The 27,988-nt window shown below is 37.3% G+C and overlaps 1 protein-coding gene across 2 annotated transcripts in view; it reads left to right on the top strand.

Annotated features, from left to right (window-relative positions):
• The first annotated feature begins 387 nt into the window (after positions 1-387).
• The window catches only part of PTCHD4 (patched domain containing 4), a 182,046-nt gene continuing 154,445 nt past the window's right edge, over positions 388-27,988 (top strand). Inside the window, exon 1 of one of the 2 annotated variants that reach the window (XM_012441639.2) lies at positions 388-987. In XM_012441639.2, the coding sequence (XP_012297062.1) occupies positions 388-987 (600 nt within the window). The remainder of the gene's footprint in view (positions 988-27,988) is intronic. The other variant, XM_012441640.2, reaches the window with a different exon arrangement.

Genomic DNA, 27,988 nt, shown 5'->3' on the forward strand with positions numbered 1-27,988 from the left:
GGAACCACCTCCAGCGAGGGAGGCCAGGGGACTGCAGCATCGAGATGAAGGGCTAGACCAAGGGAACGCTGCTCATGCGGTGAGAGCCAGCGCGGGAGGCGGCGAGGGCGCGGGGAGGCCGGGGAGGGGGTGGGCCCCGCGGCGCCCCCGCAGCGCCAGCCGCCCGCCCCCACGCGCGCTGTCGATATTTGCCCGCCTTGCTGCAACTTGCTGCAGTGTTTGAAAGAGTAGTAGAAGCGCATGGAGGTGGGGCCGGGGAAAGACCAGGCGGAGTGGTTGTGGGGTGAGCGCGGAGTGGGTGAGGAGGCGGCGGCGGTGGGGCGGGGGGACTGGCCCCAGGGGGTGGGATAGGGGAGATCAGGGTAGCCCGGCGCTTACACATGTCACATGTGCTTTTTAAGACGGCCGGGAGCGCCTGCGAGCTGGATCTGGTGGAGGATGCTGCGGCAGGTGCTTCGCAGAGGGCTCCAGTCGTTCTGCCACAGGCTGGGCTTGTGCGTGAGCCGGCACCCGGTCTTTTTCCTCACCGTGCCCGCAGTCCTGACCATCACCTTCGGCCTCAGCGCGCTCAACCGCTTCCAGCCCGAGGGCGACCTGGAGCGCCTGGTCGCTCCCAGCCACAGCCTGGCCAAGATCGAGCGCAGCCTGGCCAGCAGCCTTTTCCCCCTGGACCAGTCCAAAAGCCAGCTCTATTCGGACTTACACACCCCTGGGAGGTATGGCAGGGTGATCCTCCTCTCCCCACCCGGGGACAATATTTTGCTCCAGGCTGAGGGGATCCTGCAGACCCATCGAGCCGTGCTGGAAATGAAGGTGAACCACAAGGGCTATAATTATACTTTTTCCCATCTGTGTGTGTTGAGAAATCAGGATAAGAAATGCGTGCTGGATGATATTATTTCAGTGCTAGAGGATCTCAGGCAGGCTGCCGTCTCCAATAAGACAACAGCCAGGGTGCAAGTGAGGTATCCCAACACTAAATTAAAGGTATGCTCCTTCTGCATGCTTCTGCCAATTAAAGAGGCAGCACTTCATTTCTTGCCCTAAACAAGCAAAGAAAATGCAGAGGTCTCATCCTTAAGACTCAGAAGCTAATGCTTCTTTCATTTCTGGGGGGAAACGATGGGCAACTGAGTGAAGAAAACAGGCAATGAATGGTATGACTAGATACTAAGAAATTCAAAGCCAAACAAAACGAGTGCCAAAAATAAAAAAATTAAAAAAAATTTAAATTAAAAAAAAAAGTTGTTTCTGAGACCCTGCAATTACATCTTTGTTCAGGGTTAATAAATCAGTGAATGGAAGGGGGAGGGGGAATCCTGAACAATTTGTGGGATTTCTTTTCATTATGGGGCTCAATGTATTTCTTATTACTGATTACACATCCACCTCGTGTCATATCCACCTATTTACATCTTCAGCCTGGCTTGATTGTTAACGTGGGGAGTTTGTATTTTGGTGCCGTGTGAGTGTGTGTCTGAAAGCATTGAGTTATGAATGTAGTAGGGATTCCAGGAATGATGTGTATGTGTGTTTGCATAACAAAAGAAGCAGGAATTTTCTATGTATAAAAATAGGAATGTGCACCTAACTGATGTACTAGTTAACTGAATCCAGCAATCTTCCTTTCCCATAAAAAATTCCAGATGAAAGCAAGATTATTACAACAGCCCAATAACAAAAGGAAAGAAAAAAAATCACAGTCAGCAAAATTTACAAAGAATGGTCATTTCAGCATGAAATACGTTGTGCTGTTTAGACTCTCAATTTAAATTTTATTATTCAAATGAGATTTCTAAACTCCTTCTACACTGTCAAGATTGAGCTGCTGCAGGCAATGAGGCATGCAGTCTCCAGGTGACTGAAGTTTCAGGGACAAATGTGACTTCCAAAAGAGTCACTGCACCATTTGTGTGCTTGACCCTGTGCATGCCCAGAAGCTGCACAGCCAAGAACTCCCAAGACAGGTGTTTCCCAAGAAGAATAAAATTTTTTTTAATGTGTGTGAGGATATGTGTGTGTATCTGTGGAGACAGTGGAATAGAAGACCCCAGTTTCAATAAATGAGTGGCCTAATATAGGAAATCACTAATATTCCTACTTATTTGATACAGTCAGCATCTGTACATAATAAAAATGACTTTTTCAGAAGTTTTGAGAGAAAAATCTCTTTTTCCTAAATTGAAGGAGGATTTAATGCACTTCGAAACTAGAGATTCCTCAGGAAACCTTATAACCTGCCTTTTTATTTTTTTTAACATGATGCCCTCGTTTAAATGAATCCAAACGCTGACAAGGGTTTCAGCTTTACAAAGCTGAGCAGTCCCTTGATGCTTGGTGAAATGAAACAGATGATTTATCAGCTTTAAATCTGGATTAGGGCTTGCCTGCTTCAAACTTATTGATGGGAGCATGATGGATATGTGTGGTTAGGCAGCATGCTTTTCATTTCTCGAATCCTTTGCCATCAACATTATTGCTTGCTAAGGAAAAGGATGTGGTGGAGAGGTAATTTTCCTAACCCATACTCTTTTAATTGAGTTTTTTCCTATACCAAACACCTGGAGTGAAGAAAGATTTGAAACTTCGTCAAATTTAAACATCAGTTTGTTTTCCTACGGAGTCAACTTTGCATTATTGGTTGGGTCCTCTAGTGCTTTTATTCAGCAGTATTCCCCAGGTGTAAAATTTTTGTTCAATCAGTCACTGAGGATATTTTGTTTATCTGGCAATATCATTATGCTATTTACAGTATAAAATCCCTGAGGTATTCAACTTACTCATTTAATAATCATTGGTTGTACACTTATGATTTATTAAATACTCTTCTAAGCATGTGAGACAGTTTGGGGCAAGAAAAGCAAAGTTCTCATTCTTATGAGGCTTAACAGTAGCAGTCTGGGTGACAGAGTGAGACCCTGTCTCAAAAAAAAAAAAAAAAATCTAGTAGATGTCAGTGTCCTCACTAGAGTAATCTGCAAGCAGGAACTGTGCAATCTTTGAGTTCACCATTGATTCAGCAGCATGCTAGGCCTATAACAGGTGCTGCATGAAAACTTTATGCAATTTGGTGGTTGATATACATCTTAGTGGTAGTCAGAGGGTAATCACAAAAGAAAGGAATAATTGATTACAAATGTTAATATCATAATAGCATAAAAAGAACAGAAGCATTACACATTAGCTAAAGTTCTTATTCTGCAATATTCTAATATCTATCAATGTTTCCTCAAATGTGTTGGCTTGACTCTGCATGGCATCACTGGGGATCTTTAAACTATGTTTGGGTAAATTGGGCTTTTGAGATCTTCTGAGAGCAATGGGCCCTCTCAAGTGTTCAGACACAATCTCACATAATATAAAATATAATATATAAAACATAATCTTAAGAGTACCATGGATACCTAGAATCTTGTCAAAGGGTCTCTAGGGGCTCCCAGGATCAGAACTCTCTGGCAGACAGCAAGATGAGATGGACTTTTGTTTTAATTACATGTTATTTGGAAATTATTTTGGTTCCTATTTTTCAGGGGCTCACAAAGTGTGCTTCTATGATGCTGATACATACTAATGTATGAAAACTCCTCGTATGCAAGATTTAAGGAACAATTTTATATGTGTATTTTTTAGCCCTCAAATTCATTTTGCTTTCTCCTGTTCTGCTGGGACACCTCTTTTCCCAACTCTGACCAATATGAAAAATTTTAGTACTGGAGAATGCTATTGGTAGGCAGAAAATCAGGAAATTGCAGAATAAATAGGGGTGGCTGCATGAGTATGAATTGGCAATTACTTGACATGAAAAAAGTAGGTCCGTGTTTAGGGACAGGCTGAAGATGTGTAAACACTGGTTGACTGACAGAAGTGGTCAGAAACCTTCGTTGTAACAACAGAAGGTCATCTTTCAAATATTATTAAGACATCAAGGAGTCCTGGACACAGAAAGGTTTAGAACTTCTGATAAACATGATTATGTTGACAAGGTGATCCAGACAAGCAGGAACACAGAAAGGTGCCTTCTATGGAATTCCAAACAGAGGCTTAGATAAAGCTGGTATGAAAAAAGCAGCCATTGACTTAGAATACCACAGAAGAAATGGAACATATACACAATTTCAAAAGCTGTGCAGAAAAGATGCCAAAATCTGAAATCCCTACATCTATATGGCATGACCTCTACAATTATTCCCTTCATTACAATCTTTCTTTTATATCCCTCACTAGGCACAAGAATCATATCATATATCCTTTCTGTACTGTTCACTTTCCCCACCCCAACCTAATCCAGTTCCATGTGGATAATATTCACAACAGTCATTGATTAATTTATTGATAAATTTGCACATTTATATTGTTATATCACAAAATTATCTTCACTTTTTTAACTTTTATGGCTTTCTTTTATTGTAAAGGTATTCTTTGTATTCTCCAGCTATCTTTAAAGTGCTTTTGACCTGAATATTTGGGGGCTATTTTTTTCACCTGTGAAAATATACATATTATACTCTTATATAAAGTAACAGAAATGGGCTGACTGAATTTTTAAGTGAAATACTTAACATGTTGTTGAAGTCCACCTCTTGATTAAAGTGAGATAGGCATTCAGAATCTTTAAGCAAGGGCAGTTCTGGACTCTAAGAAATGTTTTCATTATCATTCAAGGAGCTCGGGTGTTTACAGGTAATATTTCCCTGCTTTTTAGGTGGGCCATCATAACCTCACCTTTTCACCTGGCTAGTTCCAGGAAAGCAACAATTCTCATGTGTCCCCAGTTTTTCATTTTAGCTGCAGTAAAAGACATAGGTAAAGATTAAGCAGATGAGTGTGGTTCCTTTGATATGGGTTTGATTCCAAGTCTAGATCCCAACATCCTAGCAAACAGTGATAGAGGAATAAAGCGAATCTGATTTCCCTGAATCCTGACTTTCCCATTATATTCCATTAATAACCACACCTCTGAGCAGATGCTAAAATGAAATCAGAATGTACTTCGATGTACCACATTTGAAAAAGGAGCAAAGATAGACCTTCCTGCTTCTTAACAGAAGACAGTGTTTCTTTGGGTACATTTTGGGTGCATGCTCCAGGTTTGGAAGATATTGCCATTAATTATTTAGTTCCAGTCTCAATGGAACAGTAATTTAAGCCAACTTGAAAAGTGAGGACCAGCATTCCTTGGGGAAATTTTGAAGCAAAGGTATGCTATGGACTTCTTTCTCTAATTCTAAAACCGTGTAAGATATACATGTCAGGATCTTCTCTGATATTCTGATTTAAGCTTGCCTTTCTGATTGAGAAAAACATCACTACCTTACTGAATGTTCAGTTCGTATCCTACATGGTGCTAGGTGTTTTATACATACATGCTATTTAATTTTTACAAGTTTTTAAGTTAGGAGGATTATTTCTGTTCCCGTTTTATAAAAAAGAAAAGTGAAAACCAGGAGGTTAAGTCACTTCCTTAAAGTCCCCAAGCTAGTACTTGCTGGAGCTTTTATTTAAATCTAGGTCTGTCTAGTTAGTGAAGCTCATATTCTTAACCACACTACTATATTAGATCCCATGACATTCTGCATCTTTCTCTGTAACAACAGCCCTTTATACTAAGAAAGAAGTAGGGATTTAATTCCTATCATCTGAAATCCATGGTAAAATACCACTACTAATCTTTCACACTATTTTCCTTACTTGCTCAGAGTGACTGGCTCATAGGAAGGTGACCCAGAGTGAAGCTTCTAGTTTAGGCAAACTCTTACTAACTCCTTACTGTAGAGAGTTTAGCAAACTCTTCATTGGCACATGATTTCACCCAAGTCAGAACAAACTAAGGAGAGGCTCCAGGATCAATTAAAAGTAGATTCCTGTACCCTGGCCTAAAGTCTGAGCCAGTGACTTGTGTGTCAAACAAGCTTGAGTATTCCTGGCTTCAACTAGCAAGAAAGAAAGAAAGAAGAAAGAAAGAAGAAAGAAGAAAGAAAGAAAGAAAGAAAGAAAGAGAGAGAGAGAAAGAAAGAAAGGAAGAAAGGGAGAAGAAATAGAGAAAGAGAGAGAGAAAGGGAGGGAAGGAGGGAGGGAAAGAGAGAAAGAGAGAAAGAAAGAATTGATGGGATAGCACAATACGCTCTAATTGAGAAATATTCAGGAGACCTGGGTTCTGTGTGACCCAGGTTTCTGTACTAGTTAGAACTCTGGGTTCTAACCTCAGGTCTTTAAGGATCAATTGTGTGACATTACGCAAGTCTCATCACCAATTTAGGTGTCAGCTCTTTCTCTGTAAAATGATAGAGGCAGGCCAGGGATTGTCAGAATTCTTGTCAGCCAATCAAGTTCTATGATTCTTAGGTAACCATTCTACCACATAGTAGATAATTATCATTATAGTAGATTTGGGGGTGGGTATATTCTAGTATATTTTTCTTCTAGAGTAAAGTACATGTGCTTGATTCCATTTAAATGATGCTCCTGAAAGACTTTTGTCATCGCACCCAAGCATGATAAATTACAGTGAGAAAGATTAGATTGTCACTTAAATAAAATAGATAATGACAATGAAGGCCCCAGATAGAGACAGCCAAGAATGAAAATGAAAATATATTTGAAAAGGAGACTTTGGTGCTGAGCATTGGTAATGTGTTATAGTCACCAGAGTTGCTTTTAAAGGTCAACTGAATTATACATACTTTTCCTGGCTACCATATCGGGAAGAGTTCTTTTATCAAACTTTTTTGAGCACCCAAAGTGGGCTAAAGACTTGCTTGGCATTGGGGCCTACCTTCTGCTTCTTGGTTTCAGCAAAGATCTACTTTAAATCTGGTTTTAAAATTTTGATAAGTACTTTTTTAAACTTCTTTTTATTTTCCTAAGTCAAGGATTAAAAGAGGGTTAAAAAGAAACAAAAAGGGATAGAAAAGAGTTCTCTCCATTCTCTTTCCCATTTTCTTACCTTTGGCTGATCTGATGATGGTTTCCTTTAGTGGTCAGGACCACCAAGGACTTGGGGCGGAGGGTGGAGAGTAGAAGTCAAAGAGATGTACACATCATGTTGGAAGTGTATAAGGAATCCAAGATCATCCCCACCCCGCCAAAAAAACATACCTCTTTCCCTGTCCTTACACCACGATAATTCACTCTAACCGTTTTAATTGTCTTAATCTTTTCTACTTTAAATAATTATGTTTTATAACTGAAGCAATCTTTATGTTGCATTTTTCAAAATATATTGTGTGTGGAGAATACTTTGCATTTTAACCCATTAGCTATTACACCTTGACTTTGACCACAGTGCTTTTAATTCTGTTTTACAGTTGACCAGCTTTTCCCCAGACCTGTTTCAGATACATCCAGACATATTCTCAATATAAATATTTTTTAAAAAGAAATCTGAAAATTCCAACCTCCTGAATTTGCCTAGGACAGCTTTTGATTGGCCAGCGGATCTGTTTCTTCCCTAACTTAAACGAATCACTCAAGTCCCCTTCCCAGGGTGGAATCATGGAATGACTCATTTCTCTGGAGCGTTTCTGCCAGCGTGCTGGTGGACAAAGGTGCATTTATAACAGCCCTGGCAGGCAGAAATATTTAGGCAATGGTTCTAACTTAAAAGCATGCCAAATTGCATTGTAAGCCACAAAATTAATTTCATTTTGTTTTCTAAGACGTTGCTCCTCAAAGTGTTTTGTATAGACCAGTAGCATGAGCACCACCTGGGAGCTTCTTTCAAATTAAAACTTCCCAGGATTTACAGACCTACTGATTAGAATCTGCATTTCAACGAGCTCCCGAGGTGATTAATATGCACCTTTGGGTTAGAGAGGCTCAGATCTAAAACTCAGGGTTGACCTCAGCACTCCTAATTCATGATGTGATTTTGAAGATTCATTTGTTGTTAAGACTGAATACACCATAAGAAAATATGGTAATTGAGCCTCTCAATGTGTCATTTAGGTATGTGATGGAAACACCAAGAGATATCTGGAGAATTATCAAGAGGCTGTTCTACCTTGAAAAACCCTCATCTCTATCATCTACAGTTGAGCCTGTCACCTGGTTAAGCATTAAGCTGATTACTGTCGTTCAATATTCTCAAAAACTGTTGAAATTAAATCTAACCGTCTCTTAAGAAAAAGAATCAGCAGCATTTTTCTCAAGCCTCTTTGCAGTGATTTCACAATAGTATCAGCACTAAACCCTAGTTACTCCAATTATGTTAATATTATATGAGAACACAAGATATAGGAACCATACATGGGAGTAAAAGTATTTGGAGGAAAATGAAACACAAAATTACAGAAGAGTGTACTTTTAAAGTGGCATTGTAATCTATGCTTTTTTCAGGCAGGATTATTATGGAAGAGTCTCTCACTGAAATCAAGGCTCACTTTCTGTCATTCAAATGAATTCAGGGCCTCTGAAAGGTGCCTGATGAGCAGCATTCAAAAATGAATGGATTGTGTTTAGTTACAGCATTTGTGTTGAAACAGTCAGTTTCTCTTCTAGAGCTCCCCTCCCAACATGGAGAGGCCTCACCTGGGATCTTCTAATTTTGTTGTTTCAAAGACTGAAGGCAGGTCAGGCACGATGGCTCACACCTGCAATCCTTACACTTTGGGAGGATCATTTGAGCCCAGCAGTTCAAGACCAGTCTGGGCAACATGGCGAAACCCCGTCTCTACTAAAAAATACAGAAATTAGCCAGGTGTGGTGGTACATACCTGTGGTCACAGCTACTTGAGAGGCAGAGGTAGGAGGATGCCTTGAGCCTGGCAGGCTGAGGTTGCAGTGAGCCAAGATTACATCACCGTGCAGACTGGGTGACAGAAGGAAACCCTATCTCAAAACAAAACAAAACACAGACTGAAGACAGAGTGTAGGCTCGGGGTTCTACAAAGCCAAAAAGGTGTGTAAAGGGTTCTCATAGCTTCAGGAGGTTCTGGAAGAAGATCAGGTATTCATAACAGATGGACGTTTGATTGGATATTAAAGGTTTAGCCTCAAAATTTACTCTTCCCTTTAAATTTGAGCTCTGTTCTCTTACTCACCAGGTCTTTTAATGACATAGAGAGTGAGGATGTTCAGTTCTGATTGTCAGTGAAGGCCATACTAATGTAGGTAAGACAGACATCGTGTGGGTAAGATTCAAAAATCATTCACATACGCATTCATTTAGGTAACTGTTCTGTCTGTTAAGTCTCAGGCAATGTGTTGGCCACTAGGGATTCAGTGAGAGATAAAACAGATGTGGTCCTTGCCCTCTGGGAGCTTGAGTCTTGTTAAAGAAAACACACACACACACACACACACACACAATCACACAAATAAATTTCATAATTACAAATTATCATGCATGAAAAATACATGATGCTATGAGAATAGAATACCAAGTTTTGGGGTATAGAAACGGCTTTCTTGAGGAAGTGACTGTGAGCAGAGATCTGAAGGGTAAGAGGGAGTTAACACACAAGGGTGGGTTAATGGTAGAGACAAGAGAGAATATGATAGAGAGGATGTGGTCCCCTAGAAGCACTGAAGGAAAGACACTGTGGGTAGAGGTTAAAGAGTGATGCTGATGAGTGCTGAGGGTCATGTTATGAATTTCTTGAGGGTCAGCATAGGTAACATCATTTAGGTCAGGGTTTGTGGATCCAGATTGTCTGGGTTTACTTCTCAGGTCTACTCCTGTTAACTCTATGACTTTAGGTACAGTTCTTTTTTACCTTTTTGTAACACTTCCCTCATAATAGTCCTTACCTCACTGTATTGAGTATTTTAAATTAGTTCATAATACCTTAAGCAGTGCTTCTCATACTCTAATGATCACTTAAGAATCTTGTTAAAAATGCAGATTCTTCTTTAGTAGGTCTGGAGTGGGGTAAGAGTCTGCATTTAAAGCAAGTTCCCAAGTGACACTGATGGTGCTGGTCCATGATCCACACTCTGATTAGGAAGGTGGTAAGATGCTTAGAACAGCACCAGGTTCATTATACATTCTTAACAATTGCTAGTGGGTTAAGTTCTTGAGCATTGACCTTGTGCCCTTATTCGAAAGACATGGAATTACTTTCCTGTGAATTCAAGATTAGATTTTAAAATCATTTTTGTTTCAACCCTCAAAGCTGAATATCTCTCCTCCTTTTGGCAGTCCTCATTAATTCCTCAGTAAGTGTAATAAGATGAACATAGACCCCTCTACTTTTTGCACTGCAGAGCTGGAGCTCCCTGCAGGTCATCATTCAGAATGTGACCTCTCTTTGCTAAGGATAGTAAAGAGTAGCAAAGGAAGATCTCTTGGACCTTTGGTCTCAGTGTGCGCTGGTCTGGAAGTATTTTCAAGGTTGCATTTTTGTGATATTCTCAGTAGAGCTAGCCTTGATCACTTTCTTCTTTTTTGGTTTTTATGATGTTGTGGTTCTTCTATTTCTCCAAAGCTTCTCTACCACTTAGACTGGCTCACTTTCCTATTTCCATAGGCACATATTTTTAATAAAATAGACTTTTTTTCCCCAGAATCCATTCTCTTAATATTCTCATTTAAGCCAAGCATCTGCTATTTTCTTCTATGTCTGTAACTCTTTCAATGACATCTCTATCCTACCATTAACTCAGACTTAGTGTCTTGGTCATTTATGATTAAGTTTCCCCCACTCAGCCAAAACATCTAAATGGTAATATCTAATTAATCGTCAAATCATGATCATTCTACAGCAGCAGTTCTCAAATTGTAGTCCTTGGACCATCAGCATTGACATCACCTGGAAACTTACTAGAACTGCAAATTCTCAGAGCTAATTCAGGATCTGCTGAAACTCTAGTAGTAGCATCCAACAAGCCCTAAAGGTGACTGATTTCAGCTAAAGGGTGCTCACTATTGGCTGAGTGTAGAAATCATTAGTGGTGCTTTAAAAATACTGATTCATGGATCCCATCTACAAAGATTCAGATTTAATTAACCTGGGGACGACCCAGGCACTATGACTTTTAAAAGCACCTCTGGTGACTATAACAGATTGCCAATGCTCAGCACCAAAGTCTCCTTTTCAAATATATTTTCATTTTCATTCTTGGCTTTCTCTACCTGGGGCCTTCATTGTCACTTATCTATTTTATTTAAGTGACGATCTAATCTTTCTCACTGTAATTTATCATGCTTAAACCTGGTCTATATTACAAGATCATATGAATTTCTTGATTATTCTCTTCCCTAACCAACTCTTACAGGCGCTTCCCATTTCCTGGAGAAAAAAGTACAAGCTCCTGACCAAGGTCGTTGAGAACTTCCCTTGGCTCAGCCTCCAAGTTCCCTTGTGGTTTCAGTTCACATTATATCAAATGCTGCAACACACCAAAACAATCATACCCTGAACTTTCCTGGTTTCTTATCATCATTCATACTGTTCCTTTTGCTTGGAATTTACTGCACATTGTAAAAATCATACATATCTCTTAAAAGCTGAGGCCTTAAAGCCATTTTTTGCATGGAGCTTCTCTAAGTCATTTTCATGTACTTTAGAGGTAGGTAGTTCTCTTAGTCGCCATCTAACTTGTATTATAGATATATAGTGAATTTCAGCTAAAGTATAACTGTATGTGCCTAATGAACTAATAGGGCGTTTAGCTCTCTTAGCATAAATTAATTTGCCTGGGAGGATGTAACCAGCAATGAAGTCTTCAGGGCAAGTCCTTGGGGGAAAGTTGTAAAGGAATTTAACCAAAGCTTATTCCAGTCAGTCTGATATCTTATGTTTTTGTCCAAGCCCTAAAGACATATGGCTACAGAAAAACATTGAAGCCATTTTCATGAGTGGTCCTGAGATACATGAGTCATGAGCAACACAACTTGGGCTCAGTAAAAAAAAAGGTGGGGGGCACCAGAAGAGGGAGGGACAGACTCTTTACCCACGTGTACACAGCATCCATGTGGCTTCAGCTAAGGAAAGGATGCAGAGAGCATAACATGGCTTGGGCACCTGTTAGGGTTGCCAAATATAGCAAGTAAAAATACAGGACACATAGTTAAATTCGAATTTCAGATTTTGTTTTAAAAAATAACTTTTGGGTGTAAGTATGTAATAAATATTGCATTCTTCACTTATCTGGAATTCAGATTTAACTGGTTGTGCTATATTTAATCTGACAAATGTGGCACCATGAGAGTTTGCAGAATCACATCTGGAGACTTCATCACAGACTTCAGTGTCACATGGTCACCAGCACTTGCAGTTCTAACTCATAACAGTGATCATTAGCCAGAGGTTAAAGAGGAAGACCATGAAAGGCCTAATGCAGACTACTGAAATATATTCTAAGGACCCCCAGAAATGCATAAGTGAAGATTTGCAGGGGCCAGAGTTCCCATCATATTCAAGTGGGGATGCCAACAAATGAAATTTAAGTTACTCTTAATATGACCTGATTTGTATACGCTGGTCTTAAGAAACCCAAGTTACATTTATTGTTTTAATATATCCAAGAAGCTACACTCAATTAAGATTTCTGTGAATCCAAATGCCTCTGTTTTATATTTAACTATGAAAAGATGGAAACTATATACACATGAGAAAAATTTGATTACTGAAAATGAAAGACATGTGCATATTAGTGAAAAGTTATAGACTGAGAATATTAACAGGCTAAGACCGGAACCCCTAGACAGTATAGATTACCCTGTCTATGTAAGAAAACTTTTATTCAAAACAAAGGTGAAGCATGCTGTTAACATTTGTACTACAGCACTAATAAGTATATGTGTTATTTAGAACCTGTCTTATTTTCCTTCAAAATTATAAAGCTTTTGAAGGTAGCTTTTTATAAAGCTTTTGAGGATAGATATTGCATCTCGTTTACATTTATAGCCTTCTCCACATAATTTAAAAACAGTTTTGCATATAAGAAAGCCTTCAGTAAATGATGGATGAAATGAAGTAAATGTAAATTGTATTTGTTTAGGAAGGGAATTCTCATTTAGTGCTGATTCTGGTTGCCTGAATCTGTTTAATTCAACATTTACCATACTTTTCCACTAAGAGTGGGAAACATTGGATACCATCCTAATATTCCATATGTGGCTCTTGCATAGTACCCTTCCCTCATGGGAAAAGCCTAGCTTGTCATTTCTCCCTTCCCAGGAACTGAGTCTTTCTGTACAATTCAATGTGGGGGACAATCTCTACAGGGCGAAGACCTGGGAAGGTGAGGTAGAGCCTGCATAACAGGGCATGAGGACAGGGAGACTAGGGTGTCAGTAAGTGCCCCAGGAGACAGATATTCACCCTGCAAGCACACCTCAGGGGAATGAGAGAAGCTCAGGGTTTGAACTAGTTTAATGACCCCCTTTTAGAGATAGAGCGTACCTCTCTGAGGGAGTAGCACACAAAGCTTATATTAGCAGCGTGGCTCTTATTTTCATTTCATTCTTTCAATCATTTTCACCCTGGGGATTGTTTTTAAGGAATTGGATTCTTTCTAGGTTGTGAACCTTTAGACTTTTTTATTAGCTAATCACATCTTATCAGAGGGTCTCTTCCAAAGCAATGTTCAAATTTATAGTTTTAGAGTTAATTTCTCTCAAAAAGTGGTTTATAAACTGATGTTATCTCACTAATCTCCCTCGATTGAAAAATATTTTGGTAATTGATAACTAACTTGATAAGAGTTTCTTATTCCCCATCTTTCCTTCTGAGCTCAATAGCCTACAAATTCATTGATGGTGTTAAACTTATAAGCTTCCATTGACAATCTGACCCACTTAGACTAAATCAACAAATGTTTTTACTGGGTGGAACCTGTTTTTTGATGGATTAATAGGGGAGCCAGTTATTGATCGAGTCTGTCTTTAAACATTTTTAAATAAGGATGAAGTAGTTAATACATAGAAAACAGACAAATCTATGTTTGAATCAATTATCTCCATTTATTTGATGTATGACTTTGGATGTGACACTTAACATCTTTGACCCTTAGCTTTTCTGAGTTTTAAAAAAAATTGAATTGTTAGTATCCACCCTGCAGATTTTCCATTTTTAGCACTTGGTAGCTTTTAAAATAAATTGCAGCTAGTTTGTATTAATATAAACTCAGAATCATAACATCACTGGAAGATTAGGAAACCATGTGATAAATCACTTACCATCCCCTCACTAGTTCTATAAAAAATTTACTTCCAGCCTTTAACTCTTAAATACACAGTTGTCATCATAGGGAGCATGTCTTTTTTATCCTATTTATTTTTATTGTTTTATGATAAGCATATTCATAATCATTTTACTGATTGCACAAAAGTTCATCAGGTAGCCATGACATAATTTACTTAAGCATTTATTGCTATCTTTAGGGTACTTCTGGGGCAGTGTTTTGGGACTGAATTTTACAATCCTTAAACAGACATAAGGAAGAAAGTAAAACTCTCTGACTTGCTAATACAAGCTGTAGGGAAAAATAATTCTTATATGATTTAAAATGTTGCTTTCATAAGTTTAAACTTATGAAACTTATTCTTTCATAAGTTTAAACTTTCATATAAACTTATGAAAGAAAAATATAAATATAGGTCAACAAGTTCCAGGGAGACAGATATCCTAAGAAGAACCTTGGATAGAAATTAGGAGGACCTGAGTTATTTATAGGCCAACTCCAAAATGCTGTAAATTGCTTTGTTAAGGACCATATCCAAGATTAAGCTTCTAAGAGCACCTTGTGGCTTTCCTATTACAAAGTAATTTTTACTGCTTTTTACTTGGTGTAGTTCAATGATTCTTCAAAGAAACACTTCAGGAACTTTCCAATTATTAATGCCTGGGGCCCCTCTTAAGATCAATTGAATCAAAATATCTGGGGAAATAACCCAAGCATTGGTATTTTTCAAAATCCTTGAATGGTTCCAGTGGAGAGCCAAATTCAGAAATACAGAAGAACCTGAAACTGTAGAACGATCCCCCTCTCCTACCTAGCTCTTTTGCAGGCAGGATGAGAGGATAAGGGAACACTTTAGGACTCATGTTGCTTCCCCAGAAACTCAGCTTCAGGCCAAGTTTGGGGTCTCAAAGGAGAGAACATCTGCCCTGACACCAGCTACCACAATACCATTTTCTTGCCAGGTAAGTTGCCTCCATGAGAGCTCTGTAACTAAACAAAACAACTTTATCCTTTTCTGTACGTCCCTAATCGATAAGTGACTGGCTAGAAATATGATGTCTTAATCAATTTGCTATGCTCCTAAGATGTCCCGGATTGCTTATCATTGGGAAAACATGTCCCTAGACACTTTGAGAGGCACCCTCAGTTAACACATTAATGCAACGAAATTAATTTTAAAAAGTAAATCTGTAGACGCATGGTAAATATTTATTATGTTGATAATAGGGTCAAAAGTAATAAATTTTTAAACCTTGAAGAAGTAAAATACTAAAACTTTACATAGACTCAATTTTTATTAAATTGTTATTAGCTCTCTCATTTCCATCAAGATAAACTGAATTCCTACAAATCCTGAGATGGTCAGTGTTTGTGACTTTGCAACTAATTTATTAATGTTATCCGTTGTTAAACCATACTTTTCATAAGTTTGTAGTAAGAGATAAGTATATGTCAAATTAATGAAAGACAAGGTGAATTACTCCTTGACTCTTTAGCCATCACATTTTGAATATTAAAATCATGACATCAAAGAATTTTAATCAGGCTTAGCTTAAACAAGACTTATTTGACATTCTTCGGCCAAATTGCGTTTTCTGTCTCTTCACCTGTGAACAAAATGTTATACTCTTCTTCTAGATGTATTTACTAGTTTTAGCAAGGCTGAGACCTCTAATTCATTCATATAAGGATCCTGACTTCCCCAGATCAGTGTGGCAAGTCAACCCATATTCAAACAGTATTATCATAATGTCTAATTAAAGAAAAAGTATGTTCATTAACGTGCAATGAATATTTAAAGTAGTTTCAGCTACATAGAAGGCATAATCATCCAAGTGCCCTTCTTGGGTCAATAGAAAGCTTTTCCATTAGTAGCCCAGTGAGTTCACAAATCATTTACTCCCTCTCTTATTATTTTTAAATGGCAATTATAAATCACTTGATACATAAGGTGAAAGCATGTTTTTCCAGTCAATATGAGTGATGTAGTGTACACCAACGGCCACTGGCACTGGAAATTTTACATTACAGAAGGAGAGCCAAACATTTGGTACCCCATCATCACCTTTATATTAAATATTCTATCTTTGACAGAAAGGCAAAAGCACTTTACAAAGTTGAATCTGTATCTGCCTTATATTTTGCAATGCCATATAAAATAAAGAATTAACTCCTCTTCTAAATACTGCTCTAACACACCTCCAAAGAGTTTAACGTAAGCATCATATTTTGTGCATAGAGTTTCACAAGATGCATCCAGAAAGATTGTAGAGGGTTATCTCATCTACACACTTCAGAAAGCTCTGTTGTATTTCTTTAGTAACCTACTCACTATTTAATGTCTCTCCAGAAGAAAATTATTTCTCCTATCTATTTAAAACAAGCTATTGCTATTTGTTATTCTTCTAGTGAAGAAAGAGAACCTAGGTCATTCCTTTTATTTTCCTTTTTCTTGAACTATCCTTTACCTGTGATCCTGGAAATGGTAATTATATTTTCTTAGCCTTCTCTCTGGCTAAAAATCTCTCACACATAGCTTTCATTCTCAATATCCCACCCTTTTTGTTTTTAGCTCCTGAAACATTAAACTTTTAAGTTCAAGAAATTGATACATCTCCTAAGTGTTAAAAACATATTATGTGTTCTTTATAAAGATATCCAGGTGTCTTCTCAACTTTCTCCTCCCCATATTTGTCTTATTTCAATGAATACTTTTCTCAATAGAGATGTATTTTATGCTTACATTGTTTCAGTCACTGTGCCTGGCATGGGGTTATAGAGATAAATCACAGACTTTCTTTTCCAAAAATTTACAATCTAGTCAGAAAAGCAAACAGGTAAATAGGAAGTTAGCAGCACAGTCTGATAACTTGAATCTTAAAAGTTAGTCCAAAATGATCTAGAGCTCTAAATAATTCAGAATTGTTATTACATGAGATTCAGCCTCCTCAAGAGCTCTATAATTTTAAAAAATGGGCTTTAGTGGTTGGGGAAAATCTTTCAGAGCTGCTTATTTTAATTGATAATAAATGTTTTCTTTTTCAAAATTTATTCATTAAAATTGAGGTCAATGGAGAGCTTCTCTCTGCAAGCAGGAAACTATTTTGCTATGATCAGTTACTCTGAAGGTTATGAAGTCAGCATAAAATCCCAATAATGCTATAGACTTAAAAAATGAATACAAAGCAGGAAAATTTTATGGGTATGGACCAAGAAATATCAAGATGAAAAAACATGAGGGTTATTAATCATTCACGGACCTGGCCAGAAGATTGCTGGATAGGGAACTTTCCATGACCCCAAAAATTATCCTCCCTTTCGTCTTTTTTCCCTAGTGTGTAAGAACTGTTAAGGTAGCTGTGGGACTATTTAACAAGCAAAAATGAAGAATATATATAAGACTTATTTTATAAATCATGAAGTATCCACAGCTAAGATGCTAACGTATGGAGTAACTATAGATAAGATGTTAAGCATTTTTAATAAGGACAAAGAATAAAAGTTAATTCCTACTTTTGTTTTGGGTAATATCTGATTTAATAAACATCTCTGACTTCATGCCTACTTGAGTGATATATCAGCATTTTTATTCCCAATAAACAAATGAGTAATTTTTATACCTTTAACAAAAGGTTACATTAAATCTTTCTGGAACAGGATGGGTAAAAATAATCAACAAATGGTATCTCACAGTTTATTGATTGAAAGGTTGTTTGATGTGTGTTCCTGAGAATTGATGTTCATCTACAAATTGTAGGACTCCAAGTCTCTGTGTTAAGAAATATAAAATGAAAATGTGCATTTTTTCTCTTTTTTATAAGGATTATTTTGCACTAGCAAAGTGAAGTACAGCACTACACACTTGCCCAACCGATTTAATTATCATGATAGAAAAATCTAGATATTGTTATCTGACTGTCCTAAGACAATAGTTTTGTTTTACTTATCTCAGTAATTATTTGACTCTCTATTTTGTTAATTTTAATGCAGACACAATAAGACTTTAGGTTGGGAAGTCTCTTTCTTTGAATTTTTTGAAGACAGGGATAGGTCAAGTCTCATCTGATATGGATCTATGGGGGCAGTTCCACCATATAATGGTGATGCATGCTCAATGGACCAAGTGTTCCATGTCATTTAGAACAAGACCTGCTCCAAATAATGTGCATGAGTTTATTTGGTTGTCACCAACAGCCCACTTAGAGAGCTATATTAACCTCATTTTTACAGTGAGCAAACTGAGGCACAGATGGTTAAGTCACTTGTTAAAGTCCACTCAGACTGGATGGACCCAGTATTCCTACCACAGCACTTACATTCTTACTCCTTCCTAAAGCACTGACCAGCTATATAGGTCCCTCAGTCTTTAGTTTGGTTGCCCATAATATATCTAAAGTTGTTCTTGATAGTTTCTTGGGAAACTCAAGATTAAAAGTGGAAAAACATTTACTGTATCATCAAATTTTTTCTCACCTAGAACTGATAAAAGTATATTCCCTATAGCATTTTTCCAGAAGCAATTTAGTCAGTTTTATTAAGTTCAATTTATGTGCACCTCATTTAATTGATCGAATTTCTGCCACTTTTCTTGGAATGTTCATCTAAAGCCCTAATAAACCTGACTAATATCATGACACTTCTCTATTATAAAACTATTTCTCTTTAGTATGATATTCCATTATTTCTTTCTCTATTAACAATGTAGAATGACCTTACATAATTATTCTTTTCTTAATAAGTCATGTTGATACCCAGTTTTCATGAACGGACTAGAAATTAAAATCCACTGCTTGGCTTTGTAGAATAGAAGCCAACGTAAACAGAAACATATTTGGTGTAGTTTTACACTGATGTCTTTCTGCTACAAATTTTGACTGGGAGAAACTGGTAGCCAAAGTTTTTCTTATCTTATTTAATAATGACTACTTTGAGAGTACCCAAAATATTTGAAGATATGGTGAATAAACATTTATGGAGTCCTTACTGATAATAATGGATTGTGTGTTGCCAAAGTGGTATGAAATAGCACCTCAACCAGCAAAGAATTTATGATTTAGTTGACATGTCACATATAAACAGACAGCCTACAAGGCAGTAAATGCCTAATGAGGGATGCAGGCACTACTTGCTATGGATAGGAGTTTAGAGGAACAATGGATCACCTTTATCTTTCCCTAAGGCTTTTAGGATGACATGAGATTTGTGCTCATTCCAAAAACAAAGGTTGGAATCAGATGGAGAAATGCAAGAACACTTTGCACAAAAGAAGAAGCAGTCTTTAGAGCATGCTTGCTTGGGTAGTAAATCAACATTTTTAGCCTTGTTAAAAACATGAGAGAATTATTTTACTTTTTGAGAGCTAGGCAAGCTAGGCTAATTAAAGACATAGAAAGCCATCTTGGAACAGCCCAATGTAGGACCCTCAAGTATTTCAATATTTTAGAGAACTCCAAAAATGTGTGCGTTCTCTAGGTCAGGGTTTCTTGACCTTGGCACTATTTGGAGCCAGATGGTTCTTTGTTGTGAGATTGTCCTGTGCATTGTGGGATGTTTAACAGCATTCTTGGCCTCTACCCTCTAGATGCTAGTAGCATCCTCCTGCTCCCTCAAGTTGTGAAAAACTAAAACGAAGTCTTTACACGTTGCCAAATGTCCCCTGAGGCACAAAATTGCCTCCTGTTGAGAACCACTGCTCTCGTTCTATAAACACTGAGTGAAATCGGTCTTGCAGATTTCTCTCCTCACAAGCCATCAGGAAAACTGTCTTTGTACCTCACCAAAATCCCTCATAGTGCATGTTGTCAATCATCTTCTTCAGTGGTCTTGGAGTGTGTGCCTTGCATGTCAAAAGTACACAGGCCACTTGGCAGGAAGCCAGACTCTAGTCTCTGGAAAATTTCTAGGATGCCCAGTGAAAGCCACTAAGATATGCTCACTAAAATGTACTCTGCAGTGAGGAAAAACTCTCTAAGCTTGTTCACTTGTGAAAATTGTAGTCCTATTTAGATTAGAAACCTATTTCAATTGTAAATCCTGTTGGTCTGGGAAGCTCAGCATTTAGGAGAGAACACAGCTGGTGCTTCCTGGATGTTAAATAATTCATCTTCCTCGTTTTGGAGAGTCAGAAACAGCAAGCTGAGATGCTAAATCCTCAGTAATATTGCAAAACCTAGTCACCAGCATGAAGGAGGAGAAAGGGCTTCTAAATCACAGAGGCCATCCTCCATAGCCTTAAGGGAAGCTGAAGTAAAGAAATGCTGTTCGCTAATTTGATTTTTTCCCATTTTGGCAACATAGGGAAGATAGATTGCCCTGGGAGAGTTTTGTGAAACTCAGTTAAACAAAATCAGCCTATTCTATGTATTTTGTACATTTTCAGACCTGTGTCTCCCATGCAGGCAGTTCATTTTTCAAGTGAAGTATTTTGACCTTTCTAAAAACTATTTTCCCCAGAAATTAGAAGATAATCATGGAAACTGGGGAACCACCTGCTCAACTGCAGTTAGTAGAAAATGGATGACATTTGAGTAACTGCTTGATGATAAATATTTCTCATTAAAGTTTCTATTCTCACATTTGGCTATTTATTGCATAATCTGTTTTAGGCCAAATTGTCATAGTACCTGCTTTAAGTGCATCTAGCATTTTCATATAACTCTGGAAACCACATTAAATTCTCCGAAATGCTCGGCTTCTTCAACAGTGTTTCACAGTAGTTCATTACCACTTTTTCAGGTAACTAGTAATCTTAGAACTTCAATTTCTGTTCCATGAAAGAGATATTTTTTACTAAGCTGCTTATTTTATATCTTAATGATACAATATCATTTTCATATATTACAGAGTCCCTATGTGTATTATTACATCTGTATGCGCTGATCTTAGTCACATCAGCCTGGTATAACAAAAACACCATAGACAGAATGACTTAAACAAAGATTTATTTCTCACAGTTGTGGAGATAGAAAAATTAAGACCAAGGCATGCACTATCAGATTCAGGTTCTGGTGTGGGCCCCAATTCCTGGTGCATAGACTGCCCTTTTCTCTGTGTTTTCTCACGTTATAGAAGGGGCAAGGGAGCCCTCCAGGGCTCTTTAATAAAAACACTAATCTCATTCATGAGGACTCCACCTGGATGACCCAGTCACCTCCCAAAGGCCCGCCTGCAAATATCACATTGGGGAGTAGGATCTCAACATACTGATTTTGTAGAGAGGTTAACAGTCCATAGCAGCTCAGTTCAACCAAGTTTATGGGGCTCTAATGAGAATTTACAATGCTGAATGAGCTCAAAAACCATTATGTTCTGATATATTCTGTTTAACTGTTTGGCTCCATATGACATAAACAATCAAACACATTTTTCATTGGTCAAGCTATGTAGTTTTGCATTTGTCTTCACTGAGAGTAAATGTAGAGAAAAGTAAAAGGTAATAATAGAAGTCTACATGCAACCATTGTGGTTATCAAGGCAATGCAAGTTTCTAAGTGATAATTAGAGGGGGATTTTCTGGGGGTATTATAAATAGATAAAAATTGAATGTCCTAAGTGGAAGCTAGCCAGGAGTAGTTTGTAACAGCTGTATTCTCTTGGGGGAAAAAAAAATGCTGTAGTCATTAGAATAAGAGAAGGGAAGGGAGAGAGTTCTACCAAATAAAATCTCAGTTTTGATTCATTTATTAAACTTTTTTCTCATCTCATAAGAACAACGGGGAAAAAAACTCTGGTGATTGGACCCACGGGCCAGGCAACCCAATATTCAGGCTCTCATAGTGAATCCAAGACATTTCAAGCAATATTCAGTTTATGACAGTGGTGCCAGGGGAGGTCTTATGAGCATTTACACTATTTATTCCTTCATGATGTTTTCTTCAGAAAACATTTAGAATTTAGAAATATAACCTGAGCCACAACAGCTTCTTAATAATGTGGATTGCTTTAATATGCCCCAAAGAGGAACACTTAATTCAAACAAGCCCCAATTTTAATATGTTTCAAATATTTCTTCCTTGGAAAACTTCATTTTATGTGCATTTTATTTCATTTGAAAATTTACAAGTTGTATCATAAATTAGATGTTATACTGCATGACAAGATATGTATTATTAAACAAGTTGCAGGACCTCTTAAAAGTCAGAACAATTGAGAAAGCTGTTCCAGAGTAATATCAGTAAGTTTAGAAATATATAGAATAAAAATTGAAATTGCTGAAGAAGTTTAAGATAAGGTCCATGGAAGTAATACAGATAATACAGTTCAAACAGTTATTTATAACTAATATTAAAAGATGGAAAATAATAAGTCCATCCTATTAAATATATATTTATTCAATTTAAAATGAAATCATGATCCCGTTACTGGGTATATATCCAAAGGATTATAAATCGTTCTACTATAAGGACACATGCACACAAATGTTCATTGCAGCACTGTTTACAATAGCAAAGACCTGCAACCAACGCAAATGCCCATCGATGATAGACTGGACAGGGAAAATGTGGCACATATCCACCATGGAATACTATGCAGCCATAAAAAACAATGAGTTCGTGTCCTTTGTAGGGACATGGATGAAGCTGGAAACCATCATTCTCAGCAAACTGACACAAGAACAGAAAATGAAACGCCACATGTTCTCACTTATAGGCCGGTGTTGAACAATGAGAACACGTGGACACAGGGAGGGGAGCATCACACACTGGGGTCTGTTGAGGGGAAATAGGGGAGGGATAGCGTGCAGTGAAGAGTTGGGGAGAGATAGCATGGGGAGAAATGCCAGATATAGGTGATGGGGAGGAAGGCAGCAAATCACACTGCCATGTGTGTACCTATGCAACAATCTTACATGTCCTTCACATGTACCCCAAAACCTAAAATGCAATTAAAAAAAATAAAAAATAATTGATTTAACTCTAAAAAAATAGAAAAAAAATGAAATCATGGTGCTGAGGCTATAACTGACATTTCTAATTCTGTCAGAAGCCTATTCAAAGGAGACTGGGAGAATTCACTCAAAAAGCTTCGTAGAACAGTGCTTACCTGAAAAGCTACTTCATCTTGAATTATTTTGTTTCCATAAAGGAGCACTTCCAATAGGAATGAGTGATGTAAGAAGACTTAAATGTGGGCAAATGTCTGGGAATCAGTGTCCCAATAATATACAGTGAAAAGGTCTTAACCATGAAGGAATGACGTTTAAAAATCAGTTAAAATAAACGTATTAAGAGACAGAAAGTTTTAGGATTGTTTTCTGATTTGTTCTCCTAAGTAACCTACATTCATTTGTCCCCTGGTATTTACTCTCCAGTTTTCCATTTTCACTGGATTTCTGAATGTCTAGTTCCAACAAATTGTTAAGTAAACAAGCTGGCACAGTCACAGCTATACCAAGACATGGCAAGTGCTAAAGCTATAGCTAATATTCTTGACACAGATTTTAAACACCTTGTTAAAAATTTCTTTAGACATTCGTTCATTTAACAAACATTTCAATGAGAATCCCTTGTATACTTGAACCTATGCTGGACCCTGAGGGAATGAAGATGCATTAAATTCCATCTCTGCCCTCAAAACTGTAGAGCTCAGTGGGCAAAAAAAATTCATCTCTGGAATCAGACCAACTTGGGATTGCATCCAGGCCTTGTTACTTTATAGCTGTGTGATATTGAATAAATGATGCTATCTCCAAGCCTTTGCCTTTTTATTTTAAAATGGGAATAATGATAGGAAGTATCCTATACATCACTGGAAGGACTGAAATGAGACACGCTTTTCAGTGTCTACAACAAAATAAGAAATGAGTAAATATTAGCTCTTATGCTCTGAAGGGAAGAATAATAAATAAAAATAAATTCAACAAAACCATAGAGGTCTCTAAAATGGGAGTGCTAAGGATCTCTTGTCACCTTATGAACAAGAAAAATGAAAATGAACCATCTTTTGTGGGTAGAGGCATTGCTAGAATCATCAAAACCTGAGATTTTAGAAATATTACGACTCAAACATTTTTAAATGTGATCAAGGAATTACTCTATTTCTAATCTCTGCTGTTAGAGGAGGGAATGGAATTGAACCATAGTAAAAGATTAGGCCAAAGAAAAACTTTCTAATTCTAAAGATTGTTAGTAAAACTTTATCACTCCAAAAAAAAATGCTTTTAGAAATACAGTACGCATTTGTCTCTCCTGGATAATTTAGATGCAGGGCTGACTGAAGCCAGAGGGATAAAATCTTGAGGATCTTCCTTTCCTCCTGTGATTGATATAGGGATGATATGCAGAGTTGACAACTTATAATAAACCACTGTGGCAGAGACAGAAAGGCTGTCATAAAAGGTCCGGAGGCATAGGTGGCAGTTGTATTTCTATAAGAAATTGGGCATATACTGTAGTGTGTGGGATTGCATAATCTTTCAAAGGTTTGACATGGAAACACTAAGCTATAAATTCGGTTTGCAAATTCTGTCTAGAATTGCAGCTCTAAATCTCATGGTGAGATTCCATTGAAACCCAGTAGCATGAATGCTGTTTGACAGGACTTTGAGGACTTTATCATGTGGAATCCATGCCAAAAATATTTGGAGATTTAAACCTCAAAATGCCTATGTTATTTATTTCAGTAAAAGAGGATTCTAAGCATGATAAAAAGTGAGAACAAATAAAATTGGAGCATACCAATGCCTGTTTTGCATGCACTAGGCCAAGTGTCAGTAAACCACATAAACAAATGAACATGACTGTGTGTCATTAAGACATTATTTAAAAGAAAAACTCAAGGGCTAGGTTTGTTTGATGGGCTGTGCATTGCCAACCCCTGCTTTATATTAAAAAACACAGTGTCACACAATCATTTTTTTTCAAAATGATAAATAATATTTTTCTTCTACTGAGTAACAGATACCCTCAGCTCCAAGTTTGCATTGTAAATCTATGTTTTCTTTCTGTCTTCAAAATGTAGCATCTATAACTGCACTTAGACTGGAAGACTACGATCTACAAAGAAAAAAACAGACAAATGTATTACAGGTTTCTATTACATACTTCCATTTAATTTGGAAGTAATTTGTGGACACTAAAAGACTGGATGAAAAGAATGTAGTTCCAGATGACAGCAGAATACCCTCATGGTGTGTCAAAACTTTCTGACAGGAGGGAGTAGAAAATGTCAGATTCTTTCTCTTCTATGCAAAAAAAAAAAAAAAAAAAAAAAAAATCGTTCAGTTCATAAAACTGCCTTAGGATGCAAGTACAGAAATTAAAATATTAATGAAAATACATAAAATAGCAGCTTTTAGCACTCCCACCCCTCCAGCCCCAGGAAAGAACTCATAAAATAAGAATTTCACTGGGTCCTGTAATGAGGCTTAATTGGGAAAAACAAGGTTCCTATTCTTATTCATTTCTCCTACTCTTTCCTTCAAACCTCTACAGTTTTTACATTCTAATTTTCATATACTGCAGGCAATTTTACCTTCAATTTTGGATCAAGGGTCTAAACCTGAAAACTCTCTGCTTCTGCCTCCAAGTTAAATAGCATCTTGTCTTAAGATCTGCTAGAGTTCTGCGTAACTTTTACAGTGCATCTGATAAGGTTTATCCCCTCCAGGAGGCAGACAGCCTCACTTTTATAAATACTTGGCATCTGGAAGCACGCTTTAATGTTTGAATATTGCAATGAGCTTAGCACCTATTTTGGGTGGCATTTCTTTGAGACATTGTACATAGAACAGCAAGCACAGGCATTTGAATTTAAGGAGTGATAACATTTTATGGTTTGAGATTGTATCCATGCTTTGCTGTTACAAAAAAAATGCATTATACCAAATGACTTAAGCTAAAGAAATTTGCAGAAACGGCAAATGTACTTAAGGTAAAACTTTGAGACTAAGATGAAAAAAGTAAGAAAATAGAATCTCAACATTCTAAATTACAAACTTGATTTTGAAAGTCAAAAAACCCTGTCTCTGAGCATAAAAATAGTAATTAAATATTTTATAGGGACTGAATAATAAATCTGTAGTAATTCTATGAGGTGTATGTCTCAGATTGACATCTGCACATTACTAATATTATAATTACAGAAGAGAACAGTTTGGAGAAGAAGGTTTGAATTGTTGAAAAATCATTCTAGGAAGTCTTAGGATTGATGTGGAAATTTATTAAAATACTTTTGTGTATTTCTCCATATTAAAGGTATGTTTATACCTTCTAGCAGTGAATACTCTTAAAACATGGGTTTGTGTGTGTCTTTGAGGCTTTTTCAAATGCACTGTGTTTCTCTCATTTTTCCCAGCTCTAATATTTGTTCCCCCCATATTAGCAACATAGTCACTGATATTGTCTTTCTGTTCTGTACAGAGTGGAAATCCAACAAACTATGTTTGATACATTAGCTGGGGAATAGACCCAAGACCAAAAAGATGCATCAGAAATCCAAGCAGAACTTGATTTGGCTCTTTTGTTTGGCTACTATTCCTAGGTAAAAATCAAGCCAATGAGAGAAGTCAGGATAACTGTCTGAGGTGCTGGATTTTGTTGGCAGTGGTTTCTAATTAAACACTTTATTAATAGATGTAATATTTATTCAGTTTTCAATCTCAGATGTCTGCCTAGTGTTTTGACTAAAGTGAGACCTAGAAATTGCAGAATAGGAAGAACTGCAGGGTAGAAAAGTAACCAAAAAACTGCAATGCAGTGGCCTGGGAAAGCTGACCGAAGGATCGGTCAAGCAAACAGCATCTTGAATAACAAAACTGGGTCAGTGACTTGGTTGGAAAGGGCATTCTGGTCTGTTTTGCTGTTCAGAATGCTGAACTGATATTTCTATCACACCTTTCAGCCTCTGTGAAAGACTTATTTTATTGGGAGCAGGGGACCTTTTCACTAGACATGAACTGAAGCTTATATTTCTATTGTACTTTGCATGGAGGTGCATTGTATTATATTGTGTTGCACTGCATTTGCCTTTATATCCTCATTTTGAAGATTAAATAACTAATATTTCTGGAAGAAAGTGATTTCTCCATGGACACAAAGCTGGAAAAGAATGGGCTTAAACATAAATCTTTTGGCTGCTCATGGTGTTTGCCTGTCTGCACCCTGCCTGATAGGAAGCTATGTAGAAATCACCTGTTCGGGGGCTTGGATTCTGATTAAAAATTGCTCAACATGAATGGTGACAGGAAGCAAAGAATTAAAGAAATGTTAGGGAGTGGCACATAATCTTTCTCTTTTCTTGTAGTTAATCAATGTGAAGAGAACAAAGCATTTGTCTCTAACAGTATATCACTGGTCTCTTTTAATATCTCCCACCATTCAGCTTGTGAACTTTAAAAGAGAGGAGGCAGTCTGTTTGTTTTCTGCCTTTATGACCTTGAGCGCCAAGATTCTAATTAATTTGTCAATATGTTTCTGTGGATGTCTTAAACTATACTAGTCAGCAAAGAAATTTTGCAATGAGCAGCTCTTTCTTCCAGAAATCCAAACACTTTTAGTTTTTTTACTAGTTATATAAACATTCACAAATATTTTCAAATAGCTTTTTAAAAGATAAAGAAAAGAGAGTTAAAAAAAAGCAAATAAAGATGTGACTATGTGTTTGCTAGCAATTATGGTTAAACTTCAAATTCAGATCTATTTTCTGGATGTTAAGAGATAAAATTGAAAAAAAAATAAAAATAAAAGAAATGCATGACCCTCTCAACAGGAAGTAAGGGGGGCCACTAATTTTTCCTATTGCTGAATCTCGAAAAGTTGATATACTGGACAATAATCTCAATGACATTTTTAGCAAGCACAGAGGAAATTTACACGTAGCTGTGGTGATCAGTACCCTATGATAAAAACTGAGAGTGCAGCTT

Source organism: Aotus nancymaae, unplaced genomic scaffold, assembly GCF_030222135.1.
Source record: "Aotus nancymaae isolate 86718 unplaced genomic scaffold, 86718_ANA_hifiasm-v0.15.2.pri h1tg000040l, whole genome shotgun sequence".
Lineage (NCBI taxonomy): Eukaryota > Metazoa > Chordata > Mammalia > Primates > Aotidae > Aotus > Aotus nancymaae.